The sequence below is a fragment of the Podarcis bocagei genome (genome assembly GCF_964188305.1).
Source record: "Podarcis bocagei genome assembly, chromosome: 14".
In the NCBI taxonomy this organism is placed as follows: domain Eukaryota; kingdom Metazoa; phylum Chordata; class Lepidosauria; order Squamata; family Lacertidae; genus Podarcis; species Podarcis bocagei.
This window is the reverse complement of record NC_138139.1, coordinates 4987099-5008085: the sequence shown is the minus strand read 5'-3', so window position 1 is coordinate 5008085 and position 20987 is coordinate 4987099. Positions and strand designations below refer to the sequence as shown.

The 20987-nt window shown below is 45.2% G+C and overlaps 1 protein-coding gene across 5 annotated transcripts in view; it reads right to left on the bottom strand.

Annotated features, from left to right (window-relative positions):
• TLN2 (talin 2) overlaps positions 1-20987 on the bottom strand; it is a 184411-nt gene that overhangs the window by 86957 nt on the left and 76467 nt on the right. For all 5 annotated transcript variants that reach the window (XM_081170483.1, XM_081170485.1, XM_081170481.1 and 2 more), the window contains exons 6-9: positions 13431-13573; positions 11297-11424; positions 5776-5839; positions 3355-3459 (exon numbers count right to left, since the gene is read on the bottom strand). In XM_081170483.1, the coding sequence (XP_081026609.1) occupies positions 3355-3459; positions 5776-5839; positions 11297-11424; positions 13431-13573 (440 nt within the window). The remainder of the gene's footprint in view (positions 1-3354; positions 3460-5775; positions 5840-11296; positions 11425-13430; positions 13574-20987) is intronic.

Sequence of the window (20987 nt, the reverse complement as noted above, 5' to 3'; positions counted from 1 at the left end):
TTAGGGAAATTTTTATTATTTAATGCTGTATTGTTTTTAACACTTGATTGGAAGCCGCCCAGAGTGGCTGGGGAAACTCAGCCAGATGGGCAGGGTATAAATAAATCATCATCATCATCATCATCATCATCATCATCATCATCATCTGTCTGGCCCCTGTGAGACCCGGAGGCTGGATTCTTTGGGCCTTTGGCCCAATCCAGCAGGCTCTTCTTGTGTTCTAAGGGGGCGGGGCAGCTGGAAGCCCTCCTTCCGTGGTATTGGACGGTGGAACAGTCAGTCTTGGAAGGAGGCAGGCTCTCCTTGGCTAGAGTCTTTTAAACAAAGGTCGTTGGCCACCTATCAGGGGTGCAGAAGCAGCAGATCCCTGCGCTCCCAAGGGGCTGGATTGTGCTTCAGTAACTCAAGCCCCAGATACTGCCATGGCCTTCCTTCACACATTTATCACAGCTATACAACACGCAGCATGGCTACTGAAACAACTGAATGACAAATTGCTTTCGTCAGTACTAAAACAAGTCTAAGGAATTTAATAGGCATTTTTAATTTAACACAGCCCAGCATGTCACTGCAGACAAGTAATTATCCAAATGGTTGTGTTCCTACTGCCTGGGCTGCTGCTGGCCTGAAGCCACCTATCTTTAGAACCTCTAAGAATTCTCAGTATTTGAAAGAAGCATCACTTAATTAAGTCACAATACTGAGCATCCTGCAAGGGACGTTTTCCTCTTTGTGTATAAATCTTCCCTTGGCAGGCTGGTCTGAAAGAACATGGTGAACAATGTTCAAATGGCTGCTGTGAAATATGCTGCTATTTGAAATTCCTAGTGACTTTTCGGCTTTAAGGGAGAATATATCCTAATATTTGAAAATAAAACGCATCTTTTTAAAAAATGTTACCACTCACCCCCAGCAATAATAGGGTAGGTTTTTTCAGGGAATGTGAATGAAACGGTCCAAATTCATACGCGTGTGTGTGTTTGTTTAATTTTCATTCAGCTGTATTGCTTTTCTTCATTTCTTTATTCTTGTATGTTATTGAAGTATATGTTCTTGTTTAAATAAATAAAAATTAAAAAGCAATGTCAGCAGCTGCTGTTGAAGCTCCAAAGGAACCCCTGGCTGTCAGTTAATTTATATGTTGAGTACTTTTAAAATAATCATATTCTTTCTCTAATGAGCTCAGGACAGCATGCAGGATCCTCACTCCCACCCTCAAGTTTCATCCTCAAATCACGCCTTAAAGGTAGATCTGGTTAAGAACGGAACCACCTTTACCATTGGGGCTTTGTAAAGACCCCAAGATCTCCTGCAACGATTTTGCAAAGTTTTTTGCAGATAAAATCACTCATATTCGGAAGGAGCTAGACACCACCGTGGGAGCAGGGCTGGGGCGGGAGAGTGCTAGAGCTCTGTCTGGTCAAGTTGCATGGAATCAATTTCAATCCGTTACCCCCGAGGATGTGGACAGGCTGCTTGGATGCGTGAAACCAACCACCTGTCTCCTGGATCCTTGCCCATCCTGGCTAATAAAAGCAAGCCGGGAAGGGCTGGGCGATGGGCTCTGCGGGGTGGTGAATGCTTCCCTCTGTGAGGGAACATTCCCAGATCCGCTGAAAGAGGCGGTCATTAAACCGCTTCTTAAAAAACCATCTTTAGACCCAGCCAGTATGGCCAACTATCGCCCAGTCTCAAATCTTCCATTCTTGGGCAAGGTGATTGAGCGAGTGGTTGCTGAACAACTCCAGGCACGCCTGGAGGATGCGGACCATTTGGATCCCTTCCAATCGAGGTTCAGGCCTCATCATGGGACTGAAACTGCCTTGGTTGCACTGGTTGATGATCTCCGGCGAGCCAAGGACAAAGGTGAGAGTTGTTTCCTAGTTCTGCTGGACCTCTCAGCGGCCTTTGATACAATCGACCATAACATCCTTCTGGACCGTCTAGAGGGGCTGGGAGCTGGGGGCACTGTTATACAGTGGTTTCGCTCCTTCCTCCTGGGCCATGTTCAGAAAGTGGTGGTGGGGGATGAGTGTTCAGACCCCTGGGCCCTCACTTGTGGGGTGCCACAGGGTTCTGTCCTCTCCCCCATGCTTTTAAACATCTACATGAAGCTGCTGGGAGAGATCATCAGGGGGTTTGGACTGGGTGTCCATCAATATGCAGATGATACCCAGCTCTACCTCTCTTTCAAATCAGAACCAGTGAAGGCGGTGAAGGTCCTGTGTGAGTGCCTGGAGGCGGTTGGAGGATGGATGGCGGCTAATGGATTGAAGTTGAATCCTGACAAGACAGAAGTACTGTTTTTGGGGGACAGGGGGCGGGCAGGTGTGGAGGACTCCCTGGTCCTGAATAGGGTAACTGTGCCCCTGAAGGACAAGGTGCGCAGCCTGGGAGTCATTTTGGACTCACAGCTGTCCATGGAGGCGCAGGTCAATTCTGTATCCAGGGCAGCTGTCTACCAACTCCACCTGGTATGCAGGCTGAGACCCTACCTGCCCGCGGATTGTCTCGCCAGAGTGGTGCATGCTCTAGTTATCTCCCGCTTGGACTACTGCAATGCGCTCTACGTGGGGCTACCTTTGAAGGTGACTCGGAAACTATAACTAATCCAGAATGCGGCAGCTAGACTGGTGACTGGGAGCGGCCGCCAAGACCACATAACACCGGTCTTGAAAGACCTACATTGGCTCACAGTACGTTTCTGAGCACAATTCAAAGTGCTGGTGTTGACCTTTAAAGCCCTAAACGGCCTCGGTCCAGTATATCTGAAGGAGCGTCTCCACCCCATCGTTCTGCCCGGATGCTGAGGGCCTGCTGGCGGTTCCCTCATTGTGAGAAGCAAAGCTACAGGGAACAAGGCAGAGGGCCTTCTCGGTAGTGGCGCCCGCCCTGTGGAATGCCCTCCCATCAGATGTCAAAGCGATAAATAACTACCGGACATTCAGAAGACATCTTAAGGCAGCCCTGTTCAGGGAAGTTTTTAATCTGTGATATTTTAGTGTGTTTTTGGTTTCTATGGAAGCTGCCCAGAGTGGCTGGGGAAACCCAGCCAGATGGGCGGGGTACAAATAATAAATTATTATTATTATATGAGTGGCTCAGAAGCAGCCCATGAGCTTTGAGCTGAACCTGGCCATTCATTTTTTAAACACACACACACACACACACACACACACACATTCTCCCCCGCTTCAGATACAATCCTACCAATTCATTAATCTTCATTAATTCTTACATCTTACAGGGAACCATAAGTCTTCTGACTTGGGAAAAATCATGCACCAGCTTCTTCTATGGGTCAGCCATTCATTATAAGCAATGAAAACTGAATTGAAAACAAGCCCCTCCTACCTTAACAAGGAAAAAAGACACTCCGTACGTCCTCAGAGACCGAGCCAACTTCACGTATTTCACTTTAGCTTCGATTTCTGTCATCTCCCCGCAGTTTTTGTGTTCCTGCAAAGAGCCGCCAATTGATTTTTGTTATCATAAAAAAACTATGAGGAAAAATAAGTCACATGCACTTTTTGTTGTTGTTAAGCCATGATGGCCTCTTAGCCTCCGCCCAAAGGTTTTGAAACAGAAAGGAGTCAAAACAACGATCATCCATGAGAATGCCCAACCTCTCAACATTTTTATTTATTCATTCGCAATCTGTAGCCTCCTCTGTCCCTCAAGAGATCAGGGCTGGCTGGGGTTTTATACAAAATGGAAAAAATAATTCCACCTGCCCGGATTCCAATAGCAAACCGAATGGCCCAGCCCAAGTCATTTTGTAGCCAGAGGCAGGGCAGCACATTTCCCTACCATCATACTGAAGGCTGGCTGCTATTTTGGCACCTGAAGCAGAAAACCCCACAAAACACCTCCTCCTGGGAGTAAAAATGCGAACACCGTAAGTCAAATGTCAATTTAATTTCACAACACTCGAAGCCAGCTGCCTGAGGCACTTGCCTCATTCTGCCTTATGGCAGGGCTGGCCCAGAAGAGGGACAAGAAAAACTATGAAACAGCTTCCAATTTATTAGATGTAGTCTTACTGCTTCCACCATGATGGCAAACCAGCCATTCCTACAATTTAGCTCCACTGAAGGCTGGACCAAACCTTCCCTGCCCCTCGAGGGGGAATCTCTTCCTATCCCAATCCCCAGTGTGCCCTCAGTCAAACTCACAATCCCCATTCCACCTTTACTTCTAAGCCTCCCCACTTCTGCACAATCTAAACTCACCTGACCGAACTCCACACTTGCGTCTCTCTGTTTCAAGTGTCGGTTTTGCTCCACCCACATTTCTGGAAGATCTTCTGCCTGCCAGCCCACAATTCCTATACCACCCTTAAACGCCTTCCCTTCTTCTACCAATGTCAGAGAGAAAGACCCAGCAAAAATATTTGCTGTTTTTATTCTAACAGAAATGAAACAATTGGAGGGGGGGAGCCCAACTGCTTCCACTGAATTACCCTTTTCTTTCCAAAAGCACAGCCGTAATCTGTGAAAGTGTGTGTGTGTGTGTGTGTGTGTGTGTGTGTGTGTGTGTGTCAGCCTGCATTACTCTCTGGGATTCCCGTGACATTCCAATGCTGAGATATTAGCATGTGCAATGACATTTTCTCACGCTAGCAGGATCGCGCTCATTTTCTGCTGTCGGCTCTTTCCAAAACGGGCTGCAATAAATTAAACTGACACTGGGCATCTTCCTGGATGCCACTAACCAAAGGTGGATGATGTCTGTGCCGAATGAAAAGCAGAAAAAGGATACAGGAACATTAGGAAGCTGGCTTACGCTGAGTCGGACTGTTGTGTCCATCTAGCTCAAGTATCGGCTACACTGACTGGTAGCATCTCTCCTGGGTCCCCGTCATCCCCCCCGGCAGCTGTATCTGGATATGTCAATGAAGACTGATCCTGGGACCCTCTGCATGCAAAGCTGGTGTTCTACTGCAGAGCTACGGCTCATCCCAATATATATGTCAATGTTGATTTATACAGTTCTGGCACCTTATCCCCCTTTCTGCTCTGGGTCTCTCAGGAATGTATGCCTAGATTTGCAGAAAACCTCTTTTATTAGGGTAATGTTACAGCAGTTAAGCTCCAGAGCTCCATGGGCTCTGGGCTTTCCCAAAGGGTCTATAGTAGTCAAGCCACTTGGGTTGCTGCCATTCCTTTTTGGACAGTTCTAACTCCCGTTTCTCCATCCAGGGTCATTCCCAGTGAAGCTTCACAGAAAGAAGTTCTAAGATCTAAGCCCCCTTTGGAACTAAAATGTCCTTTGACACTGGCAAATTAGGGCTTTGCTAGCCAGATCTGCCCCACCACCACCTATTACAGAAGTTTACTATTTGAACGAGCGCCTTTTGAGCCCCACCACCTGAACGTCCTCAATGAGCCCACAGACCTCATTAGGAGAGAAGACAAGAAGCAGCATGTAGGGTTCAGCGAGTGGGCAATGACCGAGGGGGCTATGTGGACAAAAGGACCACAAAAGCCCTTACATAACCATCTTCCCCCCTTCAAACGCTCTGCTTTTTGCATTCCACATTACAACTGAGAACTGCTAAAACATGCTCATTTCTTGAAGAACACACTATAAAAAGCAAGGAAATCTTCCAACCACACACAAAATCTGAATTAGGAGAGCAAGTTTGCCAAAGGGGGAAAAGCCGTCTGCTTCTTTTACACTTGAGTTGGTGCTAGTTTATTGCCAAAGAGAACACACAGGGTTATGAAAGCAAAAGAGAAATACCACATATCTATATAAAGCATTCTTAATCACCTGAAATATCCTCTTTTCAGCTCCTCTTTGCTTGATGTATTCTTTCGGAAGGAATTCTTTTAGGCTGGAAAAAACAAAGAGCCACAATTTAATGAAGAGACAACCGCCTCTGCCTCATTTTCCAAGCGAAGTGGACGTCAACCATTTGTTAATATGGCTCCTAGACTCCTTGGCAGCCTCCCTCTTTCCTGATTGGCTCCTCCTCCCCTCCCCTTCAAAGGCAGCCATTCAGGGGAAGCCACCTCAGAAACCTAACTGAGTTGGGGAGGAGAGCAAGCAGCCAATAGGGAGCTCACCCACCCAGCTCCTCGGTGGGCACCTGACACCTCTCCAAGTCGCCACCACCAAGTCAGCCATGTGCGAGGAGCCCACAGGAAGGATTCAGATCCATTCTGTTCCAGTGCCATGAGGCACTGAAAATCCACCTGCCCATTGGAGTTTCAGCAGATTCTGTTCTCTCATGGCCTCAATATCATCATTATTATTTAATTGCGTAGGTGGCCCCCTCCCCCTTGAGGTTCCTGGGGGAAGCTGAAGTACAGCAATTAGAAAACGTCAAAGAACCTGAACGAGTATTGTTATTTTGAGATCCATATAACGTACTTCATTTTTCCCAATGCAACTTTTATTTTTTAGTATTGTTTTCATACCATTTTAAAAACAATTTTATTCACTTGTTTAGTCATTAAAAGTCTCCTCCTCCAGTATGGAGCACAGGGCACCTTCACATAATAAATCACTAAAACAACTGTCTGAAGAAAAACTGTTACACTACATTAAAATACAGTAGAGCAGCAGCGTAGATACCTAAAGGGACCACACCCCAAAGGAATTATGAATCAAATGCCTGGATAAACAAAATGTTTTCAATTGGCATGTAAATGTATCCACTGTGGAGGCATATAGAATATCCGCTGGGAAGACATCCATAAGTGGGGTGTCACTACCAAGAAGGCCCTGTCTTGTGCTATTATGTGCCTAGCTTCAGCTATGGATGGATTCCCAAGCAAGGCATCTCCTGTTGATCATAACAAGGAGGTCAGCTGGCAACGGGGAAGGTGCTCTCTCAGGTACTTTTCCTGTTTATGGGCTGTTGCATTAGAAACTTCACAATTAAGACCAAAGAAGGACAGCAAATTCACTGGATGAATGTACGTATTTCGGCATGATTGCTAGGATTTCCATCAACATTTGACCAGAATTCTTAAACTGCTGAATTTCAATGGCAGGTCTTCACTAAAGCATGAGAGTGCTAGAGGTCAAACATGCAAAGTACATCTTCCTTCCACTTATAAGCCTACACAAGTCCCATGAAAATGAAGCAGAGCTGTGCGACAGGATGGTGTCATGGCTCTGCCTTGAACTCAAGAATCAGATGTGGCAGAGTTGGCCAAGTCTGGGGCTGCTCCATCACCAGTTATGGAACTGGGTAGGGCTTCTGATGCTGGTGGTTCATACCCAACAGTGCCTGAGGCCAGTGGTTTGGACTTCATGGAGGCTGAGGCTGGCAGGCAACCCAGAGCCTGCAGAGTCTGAGACATGCTGTCTTCTGAACACAACTCACTGCAGTCACATGCCTCCCATACCTGCCCATCAGTGCAGAGGTAATATAAAGGAGCTCATCTGAAGGCTTGGGGTCAGTCCTGTAAGCTCTTCAGACCAAGTGGGTGGAGCTTGGGAAAATGGGCTGGAGGAAGGAGACTCCACAGGCTTCAGTTAACCTCCAGGCTTTGTTGCTCAGTTGGAGCTATCCGTTGTGCTGCATTCAGAAACCTGCCTTGCCCATGTGTGTGTACCTGACGTGCATGAGTGAGAACACACAGTTTCCTGGTGGAATGTGCCCTTGGCCTCAGTTCCACCATCTGAACTACAGCTTAGCCACAGGACCTCTGTGATAATGAATGGGTCTCTGAGCATGTGGATAATTCATTCTCCACCCCTCTATTATTAGAATTCCAAGTCAGACCGTGTTTTCTATCACAGGTTTTAAGCACTAGAAACACTGAGGACCTCCTCATGTATCACATGATAGATTTCAACTGCAGGCTTGGAATAGCAGTATTGATGAAGAACAAAATTCAGCCAGAACTCTGGTACTGATGAAATTTGGCAGCAAGTCAATAGCAGGCTGGTTCAAGACACTTCAATGTTCAAGGCAAAACTAGATTCTCTTTGCAGGCTTAATAATAATTACTGAAAGGGTGGAAGATGATGGGCTCCATGCTGCAGCTTTCTTAAGAGTTTTTGTCTTTAATTAACTATTCATTTATTATTTCAAATATTTATAATCCACCATTCAAAGACAGTGAATTTCTATGATGGCTATTTCACAGAGGGAACCAGGCAGACTGCTACAGGGAGGGCACTTTGCAGTTTTGGGGCCACCACTAAAAGGACCTGTCTTTTGTGCCCGGCCCATCTCATTTCATGCAACAAGGGGGTGAAGAGGAGGACCCGTGATGCCAATTTAAAAACAGAGGTATGTTTGTATGGGAGAAGATGTCTATTACAGTAATGCCTACGACCAAGTTATTTTAATAACCATAGTACTTTAAAATGACTCAGCAATGTCAGGGCTGGGTGCTGGCAAGTGGTTTGGAGAGAGTCAGAGAGGCAGCCAGGACTAAATGGCAATCAGGATCTGAGGACAACCAGGAGGCAAAGTCAGAGAAGAAGCCAAAAGTCAGGTCTGAAGAGCAGAAATGCCAGACTAGCTAGAACTCAGATAGACCTTGTTGCACAAACAAGCTCAGAGAAAAAAAGGAGGAGCTTTATCTTCCTTCCTGCCTACTAGCCCAGTCTGAGTGTGTGGAGTCCGGCCAGATCTAGAAGGTTTTCCCCCAAGAGGCTGCAATTACGCTGCTCACCACAGGGGGAAGTGGTCAGCAGTTCCCAGCAAGCAACAACTCTGGGTGTGTCATTGCGCATGCATCCAATAGGTAGATACCGTCACCACTGGTTTCATAATTCATGTACCTGTATGAGGAAAACCTAAAAAGTGCCCCTTTTCTATCAATTAACACAGGGTAAAATTCACCAATGTGGTTTAATCTGCGAGCCCCATTCATGTGAATGGCAGCTGCACAAAAGCATGGCAATATACAAAGTGTGAATATGTTGAAAGGTATCAATCTTTGGGACTTTGTTTACCAAAGAGGGGACAAGACAGAGGTGTACAAAATAACTCATGGCATTGGAGATGGTGGATGGAGAGGGGTTCTTCCTCCTCTCTCATAACATTATACTTCATGCAGCCATCTAACGAAGATGAATGCTGGGAAATTCTAAACAGTCAAAAGCCAGACTATGGAATTCAGTCCCAAAAGATTCAGTGATGGCCACCATCTTGGATGTCTTCAAAATGGGGTTAGACAAATTCATGAAGAAGGACAAAGCTTTTAATGGCCATGACGGCTATGTTCTACCTCTGAATACCAGTCTCTGGAAATCACAAATGAGCTTGTGGTCTGCTTGCCCTTTGGCTGACCACCATGAGAACAGGATGGCGGACTAGTTGGGCCTTTACTCAGATTCCCCTGTCAGGCTCTTCTCAGGCTCTATGGGGGCAACAAATGGATGTTGGAAAGCCAATGTATGTATCTCACAGATACAATAATCAGGGAGCTGCAATTGGTCTATGTTGTGTGTACACTTGATTGGCAAACCAAGGGTGTGTGTGAAGCAGCCTTTGCTGTAGACGTTCACTGCCCATAAATGACTGGTAAGAAAGCTGTGAAGGGGACCCTTCTTGACACTGTCCCTTGTTGCTTTGCCTTAACTCAAGGCTTCATTACTTACTGTTCAGACCCGAAAGGGATGCATGAAAAACCCAGGGAGACCCCTTCATTAAGGTAAAATGGCTCAGCAGAAAAGCACAATGAACTGCCTTCTGTTCCTTTGGAAATGATGGTTAAGTATAACATCAGCCTTCAGAAGAGACTCCATCCAATTAAAAGGAAATCATTTGTACAGAGTGGGGAAAGGGCAGAGAGAACAGCCCCGCCCTCAAGAAATCATCCATCAGCTCTTTTTAATTTGAACTCTGAGCAGAATCCTTATGCCACTGAAGGGAACCACTTCTCTTCAGAGAGATACAAAAATTCAATTATTATGCAATTACATTATTTAAATGTATTTAAATACAAAGGCAATCTATGTCATCATCTTTTGTTCCTTCCCGTGTTGAGAGAGTGTTTTAACATCTGTAGCAGCCATATGAATTATTCTGCTGTTCATGCGCAACAATCCAAATCGAAAAGGTGACACAGGGCAGCAGCAGCCCACGACCACTGCTAGGTACCTGGAGTTCCACTATGAGTTAAGGCAGGCCTCAAATCTGCAAGATCACACACATGCATTTTGTTATTATATCACTACCCTACGTATTGTTTGCTGAAGTACTCATATTTGCATGTTAGGGAAGACTCTGGGTGTGCAAAGGAGCATTCGCCAGCTACAGAAAGAAAGGGTACTTGCTGGTACAGTACCTTGGTTTTTCTTTTTCAGGAGAAAAAAACCCCCAACCCACAGATCATGCAAAAACACTGCTTTAGCCTTTGAATAGTTGCATTGGGGGGAAAGGCAGAGGCAAGTTGTTCTGGACAAATCTCCACTCATAGCTCATGAAGACTCCCTGCTTCATCAGAACAGACCCTTCAGTTTTTCCTTCTGTGCTGCCTGTCATTTCTTAAAGGAAACAACAGACAATACCACCACTGGCAGAGATTGCTGTGAATATTATTCTTGCTGCAGATGCTGGATTGAGAGCCACAGTGTTCCCCTTGGTGGGAAAGAAGATTTTCAGCCATTCCACTGAAATATTTTCTACAGAAACAGCACACAACTGCACAGAAGCTTGACGGGTGAAATAACAGTAAAACTAAAGCAAGGAATTCCCAGCAAGAAGAAAAATTAGCACATGAAGGATCAAGGTTCTAGTCTATCCCTCTCTCCTTGCCAGGCTAGTGTTCTGTTTAGAGCAGCCTTCACCAATCTTCTGCCCTCCGGATGTTGTTGGACTACAACTCCCATAATCCTTAATAAGCGTGGCTATATTCCTATCAAGCACAGCATCTTAGGTTTATGCTGGCTGGGGCTGATGGGAGCTGTAATCCAAAGCAGCTGGATGGAACCAGGTACCTAAATCAGTGCTCCTCCATCTTGGGTTCCTGGATGTACATAAGAAGGTCTTCCAAAGGATGATCCCCTGCCTCCAGTCTAAACTGATATGGTCCTCTCCACTACCACAGGTCTCTACCACCTCACTTTACTGGGTGCATAGGTGTAGACTGAGAGGGCACACTGTGAAGGAGCAGTGGCAACTGCTGGCCTTTGCTGAAATTCTCATCGAGAGCTTTATAACACCATTACCTGCTTTCTCAACAAGAAACCTCAGATCTGTTTTTGTGGGATCTTACCCCGGCTTTTCAGAACACAGCCTGAAAACCACTGGGCTGGAAGAGCTATCGAAGCAGCACACAACAGTTTAACCCAATGTGTAAAGATCGTTGGACCAACTTACTCTAAAAATCCAGGTTTGTGCTTGTGCTCAACATGAGGCCCAAACTGGATCTGCGCTTGGAAACCTCCAAATTCACACGCTTTCTCAAACGACACCGGATGGGAACCATTCAGAATATCATCACGAGCCTGGAAAGCAAGTGAAGAAAGAGTCCGTGTCATGTGTCTGCTTCATCACCTGAAGAGAATGCAGACTCCTGGCCTCTGACACCTGGATGCCAAAGATCCGACAGTCATAGCAAATGTGATGGAGCTAGATATTGGCCTCAGTGGACAGTCTGTCCTGGAATAAGGCACCTTCTAATGGTTCTTGATTACTGGTAAGCTCTGCTACATAAATCCCACTGAAATAAACAGGGGCTGTGCAAAAGCACTATGGCTTGGTATTGCATCATCCGATGATGTCACTTGATGGCTCACATCTGAATGCACCACTGAAAGACACGTAGCAAGTTTAAAAAACAACTTTTTAGTAGTTTCTGGGGAAACAGCAGAGCTGTACACAGCTTTGTAAATACTGACATGGAGGTGAAGAGCATTAGGTGTTATCTGGAATATTTTTTATTATTTGATTAATTATTTAATTTCTATACCATTTAATATATTGAAAATATATCTAAGTGGAGTACAAAAAACTGAAGCTACAAGAGACAATTTAAATAAAATATTTCAAAAAATGTAAAAGTGTTGCATTAATACTAAATTTTATATCTATCTATCTATCTATCTATCTATCTATCTATCATCTATCATCTCTATCATCTTCAGGCATACACTCCCTCTCAGCCTCTGGGTTCTCAGCCAGGGTCCAAAGAAACTCTCATCTCACAAAAATCTCACAATGAGAAGAGTTCCTGGAAACAACGGACATCACCCTAGTCTCCCACGCTAGACTTGCTGTTTATGGACAGGCCCAAGGTGGCTGGCACTTCCTCAGGCTGCCCACAGTTGTGTCCTATTCAGCTGCATTCTCCACTCCCAGTTCCAGGGGCAGCAGTTTTGCTGAGCTTCCCAGGGGCTCCAAAGCATGGGGAAATAGTACTATGCAGTACTATTAAATATGGACTCTAGCTTGACACACTTGCTTTCCCCAGTGAGTTTTCACTCTTCTCTTTGTGTACCCCATTGTAACATCTTAATACAGTGGCACCTCGGGTTAAGAACTTAATTCGTTCTGGAGGTCCGTTCTTAACCTGAAACTGTTCTTAACCTGAGGCACCACTTTAGCTAATGGGGCCTCCTGCTGCCACTGCACCGCTGCTACACAATTTCTGTTCTCATCCTGAAGCAAAGTTCTTAACCCGAGGTAATATTTCTGGGTTGGCGGAGTCTGTAATCTGAAGCGTCTGTAATCTGAAGCGTATGTAACCCAAGGTACCATTGTAAAATATAAAGATGAAACAACAACAAAGACAATAGCTTTGTGGTTCAGGGAATGCGAGAGGATATGTGGAGTATGTGTGTGCGTGCGCATGAGGAAATGCTATCTGTACTTGATTTGGGACAGCATGTTCACACATCCATGCAGTCGTCAAGTCTTATTGTCTATAGCCAACAGACATTATAATATAAACATAAAGCACCTATGTGCAAAACACAGAGGGCAAAAAGGTTGGTCCAATACGGCAGGGATAAACCCTCAGAATACAAATAGACAGGATTTAGAAAATTCCTTTAGTTTAACACTTCCCCCTAACATTTAGCATTAAAATGATTCAAAAAGGCCTCCTTATCTTATTTTGCGGCTAGCGGAAATAAAAGTACCTTATTAGCTGAAGAACTTATCTATACCAGCCAACAGTCAACTTATCTTAAAATTGTCTGATTTGCCTCCTAGGAAGGTCTGAAATGGAAGAATGAACTTAACCCTTCATAAAGGACAGAAAGATATAGTGCAGCACACCTTCCATTTGGCCTGTTCTACAGAAACAAAGAACATTCCTTTCCTGGCCTATTAGAAAATCCAGCCCCTTGGTATTCACACTTGTAAGTCACCCCTGGATGTTGCTGTGAACAAGTGATAAACATGTATGTCTGAACTGTAGCTCAAAGGCTTCTTTCTGTTCTGAAGCTGGGATGGCTGGCAAGGAGAGTAGGGCTTGGAGAGGGATTTCTTGATTCCAGCTCTAGCATACCTGAACATAAAGCAGATTTAGTTGAACAGGGTCTCTCGAGTCCACATTCTGGTCCGAGTAGAAGAATTTGCGTCTCAGCAGCAGCGTCTCGTTCTCGTCCACTCCTTGCTCCCGAAACGTTCGACTGTGATCTAACCAGTTTACTAAGCGGAGAAAGAAAAAAAAGACTCACAATATGCACATTACTATCACCCAGTCTCTGCCAACCTGATCCCCTTTGGACTACAATTCCCATCAGCTGTGCTAGCTGGGGCTGATGGGAGTTGTAGTCCAAAACATCTGGTGGGCACCTTTCTTTCTCCCTCTTCTTGCAAATGCAAGAGCTAGGCATTCCAACCAACACACACACACACACACACACACACACACACTGAGAAGTCAGTATTTCAGTAACATAGCCTTCCCCCACCAGGTGCCCCAGGTGTAGCTTGCCTCCAACTCCCATCAGTCCCAACCAGCATGGCCAGCAATTGGAGAGCGTGTCTGGAGCTCTAGTCCAGCAACATCTAGAGGGTACCCGCTTTCAAGAACATGAAATGAAATGGCAAATGTCTTGTTTATAATTCAAAGTATATACTAACAATGGATATATAAGACAGGTAAAAGACCCCTGACAGTTGAGTCCAGTTGCAGACGACTCTGGGGTTGCGGCGCTCATCTTGCTTTACTGGCCGAGGGAGCTGGCATTTGTCCGCAGACAGTTTTTCCGGATCATGTGGCCAGCATGACTAAGCCACTTCTGGCGAACCAGAGCAGCGCATGGAAATGCCGTTTCCCTTCCCACCGCAGTGGTACCTATTTATCTACTTACACTTTGACGTGCTTTCGAACTGCTAGGTTGACAGGAGCAGGGACTGAGCAACAGGAGCTCACCCCGTTGCGGGGATTCGAACAGCCGACCTTCCGATCAGCAAGCCCTAGGTTTAGACCACAGCGCCACCCACGTCCCTTATAACGATGGATATACAATTATGCAAACTTCTAAAAGAGTCCAAATGGTAGATACACATTCTGGATAACTCTTCAAAAGGAAGCCAACTTCATTGTCTGCATCCATCTGTCTCAAGACAGCGCCTCTGGAGGTAAAGCCAAACCGCTGCATAAGCAGCACCTCTCTGGGGACAAGTCTAGTAATGCCCACTGAGGTCCGGGACTGCCTCTCGGCCTTGCTGATGAGGTCCAAAGGAAAGCAGAGCAATATGTTTGGCACCAGCTTGGCTGCAGGAGTTGCTGGAAGGAAGTGTACAAGGCGCCATCCAACCGTCTTAGGAACTCCACTCCAGATTTGTTTACTCCTTGGTCTTTTCTCCTCCTGAAGATATCCCGCAAGGCAGCAGAGGTTTAGGATAATAGTTTTCCTTCTCCTAGATGGGCTCCCTTCCCAGGTTGATGAGCCTCAGCTGCCTTTACTTCCATCTACAACCCATGCAGAAACTGCCTGCTTAACTGTTGGACCCACTATTGGTCTTCTCCACTCAATCTGCCACAGCCTGTCTTCGCATGCAGGGGAAGTCATTAACTCACTGAAGGTTTGAGACCGGCCAGTTGAAGCCACTCCTGGGGTGCGGCCACTGTCGCTACATATATCGTATAGTGGTACCTTGGTTCTCAAACGCCTTGGTACTCAAACAACTTGGAACCCAAACACTGCAAACCCGGAAGTGAGTGTTTCAGTTTGTGAACCTTTTTCGGAAGCTGAATGTGCTCCATTTTGAATGTTACGCTTCCGATTTGAGTGTTAGGCTGAGGTCTGTCTGTATTTTGCATTTTTGTGGCTTTTTTGTTTAGTTTTTGTGACTGTGTAGAACCCAGTTCAGCTATTGATTGATTGCGTGCATGCGTGACTGCAGTATATTGTTTATTGCTTTCATTTTATGGATCAGTGGTCTCGTTAGACAGTAAAAATCATGCTAAATTGCTGTTTTAGGGGTTGTTTTTAAAAGTCTGGAACAGATTAATCCATTTCGCATTACTTTCTATGAGAAAGCGCACCTTGGTTTTGGAACACTTTGGTTGGGGAACGGACTTCCAGAACAGATTAAGTTTGAGAACCAAGGTACCACTGTATTTATCATTTATATATACAATACCTGTATTCCAGGAGGCACTTTAAGTAAGTTGTACCAAGCCAATTTCACATTCTTACCTGTGGCTTTTTATTGTTTTAAACCCCATAGTATTTGACATGTGCCATTTTATTATTGATTTGTAAACCATTTTATGGTGAAAAACCATCTATAAATATTGAAAACAATAACAATGCCAGGCACTTAGTTAGCATTGTATATAATCCTCACAACAACCTTGTAAGACAGGGCAAGGGCAATACAAAAACTAACTCCCAGCCCCCAGCAAAACTGAATCTGTTTTAATCAAAACAAATTCTCTTTCTATAGCAAGTTAGCGGCAGCTTGTTGCCACGTGTCTTTGACTGCACATTAAATATAAGCACACATGTATGCCTGTGTATTGGAAGACACGTGCAATGAAATCTTTAGCTTGAAGTCACACTGTTCTATGAGGATATTACACTGGGCACTTTATACAGGGGTAGCCCTCCAGATGGGGTTGACTACATCTCTCATCATCCCTGATCACTGGATGGGGCTGATGGGTGTTGGAGTCCAGCAACATATGTTGGAGTGGGGAGGGGGGGATGTACAGTGGTACCTCGCAAGACGAAAAGAATCCGTTCTGTGATTCTCTTCGTCTAGCGGTTTTTTCGTCTTGCGAAGAAAGCCCATTGGCGGATTAGCGGATTAGCGCTATTAGCATCTTATCTGCTGATCGGATCAGCTGATAAGCGGCTTAGCGGCTTAGAAAAAGGGGGGGAAAGGGGAAAAAATCAGCAGGAACTCGCAAGGCACTGTCGTCTTGCGAAGCAAGCCCATAGGAAATTCGTCTTGCGAAGCACCTCCAAAACGGAAAACTCTTTCGTCTAGCGAGTTTTCCGTCTTGCGAGGCATTCGTCTTGCGGGGCACCACTGTATCACTCTGCCCACCCTGCATGGAGGAATTGGTCCTCAGATGCCAGACCAGAGAGTAATATCAAAGAACGTGCATTGTTATTATGATGTAGAAATATTGTTTATTATGCAGATTGTTGCAGAATGAAAAAGAATTCATTAAAATAAGACAGTTTTCAAAATGAACCAGCAGCAGAATTACAGCTGGGGCAGTCTGAGGTTGAAAGAGCAGTGGCAGACTGTGAGCTCTCAAATTTTGGTGGCGCCCTGCGAGATGCTAAAATTCAGCGCCCCTTTGGCTCTTGAGCTCCGTTCTACACCACTGCTGTGGCGACCCCTGCAGCACGGTGCTCAGTGCAGCTGAACCGGTTACACTACCCTAAAACCGCCCCTGGAAAGCATCACCTACCAAATACAGAGAAAACACAGCATGCAAAGGAGGCAGCAGACAAACAAGCAGAGCCTAATTGGTAGACAGAGGGGGAATAATTATAAAAGTGGCCCCCTCAAGGATCAGCATGGCTAAACTTAGAAACGAGAAGGCTAAAGGGGAAGGAAAAGCAACAATATTTCCTCTCCCAGGCCTGATAGAAAAAAGCAGGGGCCCAATCCAGAGACCCTTCTTGGCACTAGGCTGACAAGAGTTCCCAGGCCTGGTTGCGATGGGAGAGGTGGGCTATGTGGACTCTGCAGGTCCCTGAAAGCCTGTAAGGTTGTGAAGTTTCTTTGAAGGGAGGGGACGCAGGCAACAGTGCCGTTGCAAAGGTGTCTAACTGAACTGAGCTTGCCATGAGAAAAATGGAGAAGAGAAAGAAATGCCAGGGAGCCTGGAAGGAAGGGTGGGCAGGAGGACTAAAGTAAAGAGGGTTGGGGCAGCCCGTGTCCCACCATGTAATCCTCCTCCTGGACCTGCAAAATAGACCTGGGGGGAGCGTGCCCCATATCTAGCTGGGGAACTGTATTATAGGTCAATTGTAGTTAAATAGTGATTCCCCACCCCACCCCTGCATAGCAAAAGAGAGCAGGGCTTTGATGGGCCCCTAAGAGTTGCCACAGGTGTGCAAGGAGCAGAGAGTGGCCAATTTCTTGTGTATATCTCCGGTGGAAGGTTCCTGTCCTTAAGAAATGCAAATAGTTACCAACAGATTGATGGTCAGAGCCAATACTTTACAGGTGGTGTTTTGTTGTCCCTGGGCTCCAAGAGGGCTGGATTATTTGATTAAGTTAGGAGTTAGATAATAAGAAAGATAATTTGCATGCCCAGGGTTATTAAGCTTGTATGCCTACATCATTAGCGTACCCCATCATTAACCAATATAATACAGCAAATACTTTTGTATCCTTCTGCTTTGTCAGCCTTTCACAGACAAAACTGAATCAACTGAATCAAAAATGTCAAGGCATTTAAAGGGAGTTAAACAGAATGCCAGCAAGGTTGAGCACCTTGGTAACAAGTTTTATCACCACCACCAGAAAGCTCTGAAAGCAGAGAGCATGTTATTAGCCTACAGATACTTTACAGGAGCATTTTTAAGAGCATACAGAGTTCATATTTTGGCAGGTGGGTGTTTATTTATTTCATAAAGTTTATGCACTGCTTGATTGTGAAAAACCTTAAAGCAGTTTACAAAAGGAATAAACCAATGAAACCATTGTTAAAAACAACGGTTTTAAAGATTAGCAATTAAAACCAACAAACAAATACCAGATTAAAACACCTGTGTCATTGGGTTTGTAGCCAATGTTAGTCCTGCTTGGAGCAGACCCACTGAAATGTATGGGCATGACTAGCTTAAGTACATTGATTTCAGTGGGTCTTCCCTGAGTAGAACTTAGTTGGATACAACCCATAATTTCTATCATCCAACGGCAGGGGTGTTTTTTTCTGTTGTGAGGAAAGTTGCCACACCCCAGACTCATAACTACATATTGATTTATGCAATCCTCATGATTACAGCATTTGTCTGGAAAATGGAATTGGGCCAGTATCCTGTCCAGGAACTATCAAGATTGCATAGTTTACTGTCATTGCATCTAGGTATTCTGCACGTGCTAAGAATGATAGGGAAATGGATTTGGCCTTCAGAAGCCCTTTTTAAAAATTAACCCAAGGGGTCATTAAATGCCGCAGTCTCAGTCTGCAGTCATCAAGCTCCTTTGAGAGCTGGCCTGAGCACTCAAAGTCTCACAGCACTTCCTCCGCATTCCCACAGAACTACATGACGCCTCACCCTCCCTGGCTTGAAGGATTCCAGTTATGTGTGGAAAACACTCAGCCCAGGCTGATTCAGCACGACAGTTGCCTGTCAACGATGGGAAGGACCTTTCTGAGTCCCTGGCCCTGGAGAGCAGCAACCAATTCTGGGCCGGCCGGCCAGTCTGAATGGACATACGGCAGCTTCCAAGCTTCCTTGAAAGCAGCTGAATGGTTGCCACGAACAACACAACTAGTTCCAACCTTTAGAGAACGCTTATTTATTTAGTTCATAAAATTTATATACTGCTTGATTGTAAAAACAAAAAACAGCCTCAAAGCAGTTTACAAAATGAATGTAACAATGGAATTATCAGTAAAAAGACAGTTAAAAACAGCTGTTTAAAACATTCAAAAAAAATCAACAGTACACTAAAAACCAGATTAAAAAAAACATGTCAAATTTCTGCTTATCTGTATAGGCTTGCCTGAACAAAAATGTTTTTAGCAAGTGCAAAAAAAGCGTACAGCAAAAGTGCCTGCCTGGTATCAATAGGCAGGGAGTTCCAAAGTGTAGGTGCTGCCACACTGGAAGATCAATTTCTTACAAATGTGCAACGAGTATTATGTGGGACCTGTACCAGGGCCGGTTGAGTGGGCATCAGTGTTATACATCTCATGCTGAATTAAAAAATGAACAGGATCACTGCAAAAGCCTTGTTTTGGTCTCATTTGACCTATTGTAAAATTGCTTTGTTTCTCCTTTGCTCAGTTTGGATTTTTAACTGACAAGCAACTCTAAAACCTGCATGGGAGGTGAAGCTAGGATACACTTGCGGAATTAAAATAAAATCAATAAAATAAAGAAGTCCTTGCCCCTGCCAAGTTGTGCATGGTAAACTATCATCTTGGGTTGCTGTCAGAGTTACAGAACAAAGTGAGGATTGTTTTAGCTTCCTTTGCAAACACTATTGATATTTTGGACTGCAGATTCCAGCATATGAAAGCAGCTCACTGCATTGACCTTCAGCATCTAAGGTGACTAAGGCAACACACACACACACACACACACACACACACACACACACACACACACACACCACACCTAAATAGCACTTCTTACTCTAGTAAGAGAAGTGGGCAGCAAGGCTGGTCAAAAGCCAATTCTAGAAGGGGGAAAGGCAGCGGGGGAGGGAAGGAAGGAGGAAAGGAGGAGGATAAAGAATATGTGTAGTAGTTGCCTGGGAACCTCTGTTGTTCCATTGCAATATATAAAGGATCCTACCCTTGCATGCCATGCCTTTGATCAAAACAAACGGCTGATTCTGGACTCTCATTCGCTAACCAGGTTTAGTGCACACACCAAATAAGTGGGGAAACATCTCTGTATTTTTATGCTCAGATTTACGAGCACCTGTAAAAGGCGAAAGGATGGTGTGATCTTGGGTATGCAATTACATTTATACGGTGCCATCAGGGTGTGCCTAGTGCATTGTAAAAAATGGAAGAGGATATCACCCTCAACCATTTTGCCCACCCACCCACTGCAAAGCTCGGAGGATAACCTGGGCAAGGTGTCACCATTCCTGCAACAGGTCCTTCCGGGTCAGAAGCCATACCATTGCTAGAATCTGAATCTCAAAAGAATCAGTCCTAGGGACAGTCCTTATCACCCACCTACAGCTGCAGAACAGCTAGCTCCTTGGAGGATAATGGGGGTCACACAAAGCCTAGGCCAGCCATCTTCCATAAGACCTCAGGAAGGCTTCTGCAACTTGCTGAAGCAACAGTTCCCTTCTAGGCAGGGCTCTGTCCAGGGTCCTGACCTCACCTAGCTCAAATGGGGCCCTGCCGCATCAGCTGCTATGTTAACGAGGCATCACAGCCATAGAATCTGCTCCCTGGACAGCAAAGGATAGGTCCCAACCCCAAGGAGCATGCATGGTAAAATATCAGAGAAAGCAATGAAGGCAGGGGTAAAACAATGGAAGCAATGTGCAGTTGTTTCTGTTGGATGGACTTTGGGGGCTTAGCTACCAAGGGCTTTGGGTGGCGATTAGGGGGGTTGTGCAAAAGGCTTCATGGAAGCAGCAGTCAGAAGCAGCGCTTACTGTACAGCAGGACCAAGATTTATAAATAAAGTTAAAGTATTTTCCAGTTTCCCAACACATTCAAACATCCATGTTCTTCAACACTGGACATTCTTTAACATTTATGCACTTAGGGAGACACTAGCCTGGTTCACACACAGTGCTAATCTGTGGTTTAGCAAACTGGTTTAATAAACCATAGCTTGCTTGCTTATCTGAATCCTTCCTAACTATGGTTTGTTTATTGCAAACAAAAAATGAAATGGAGCCACGTTTTCTTGTTAGGTCTAATGAACCTTAAGAACGC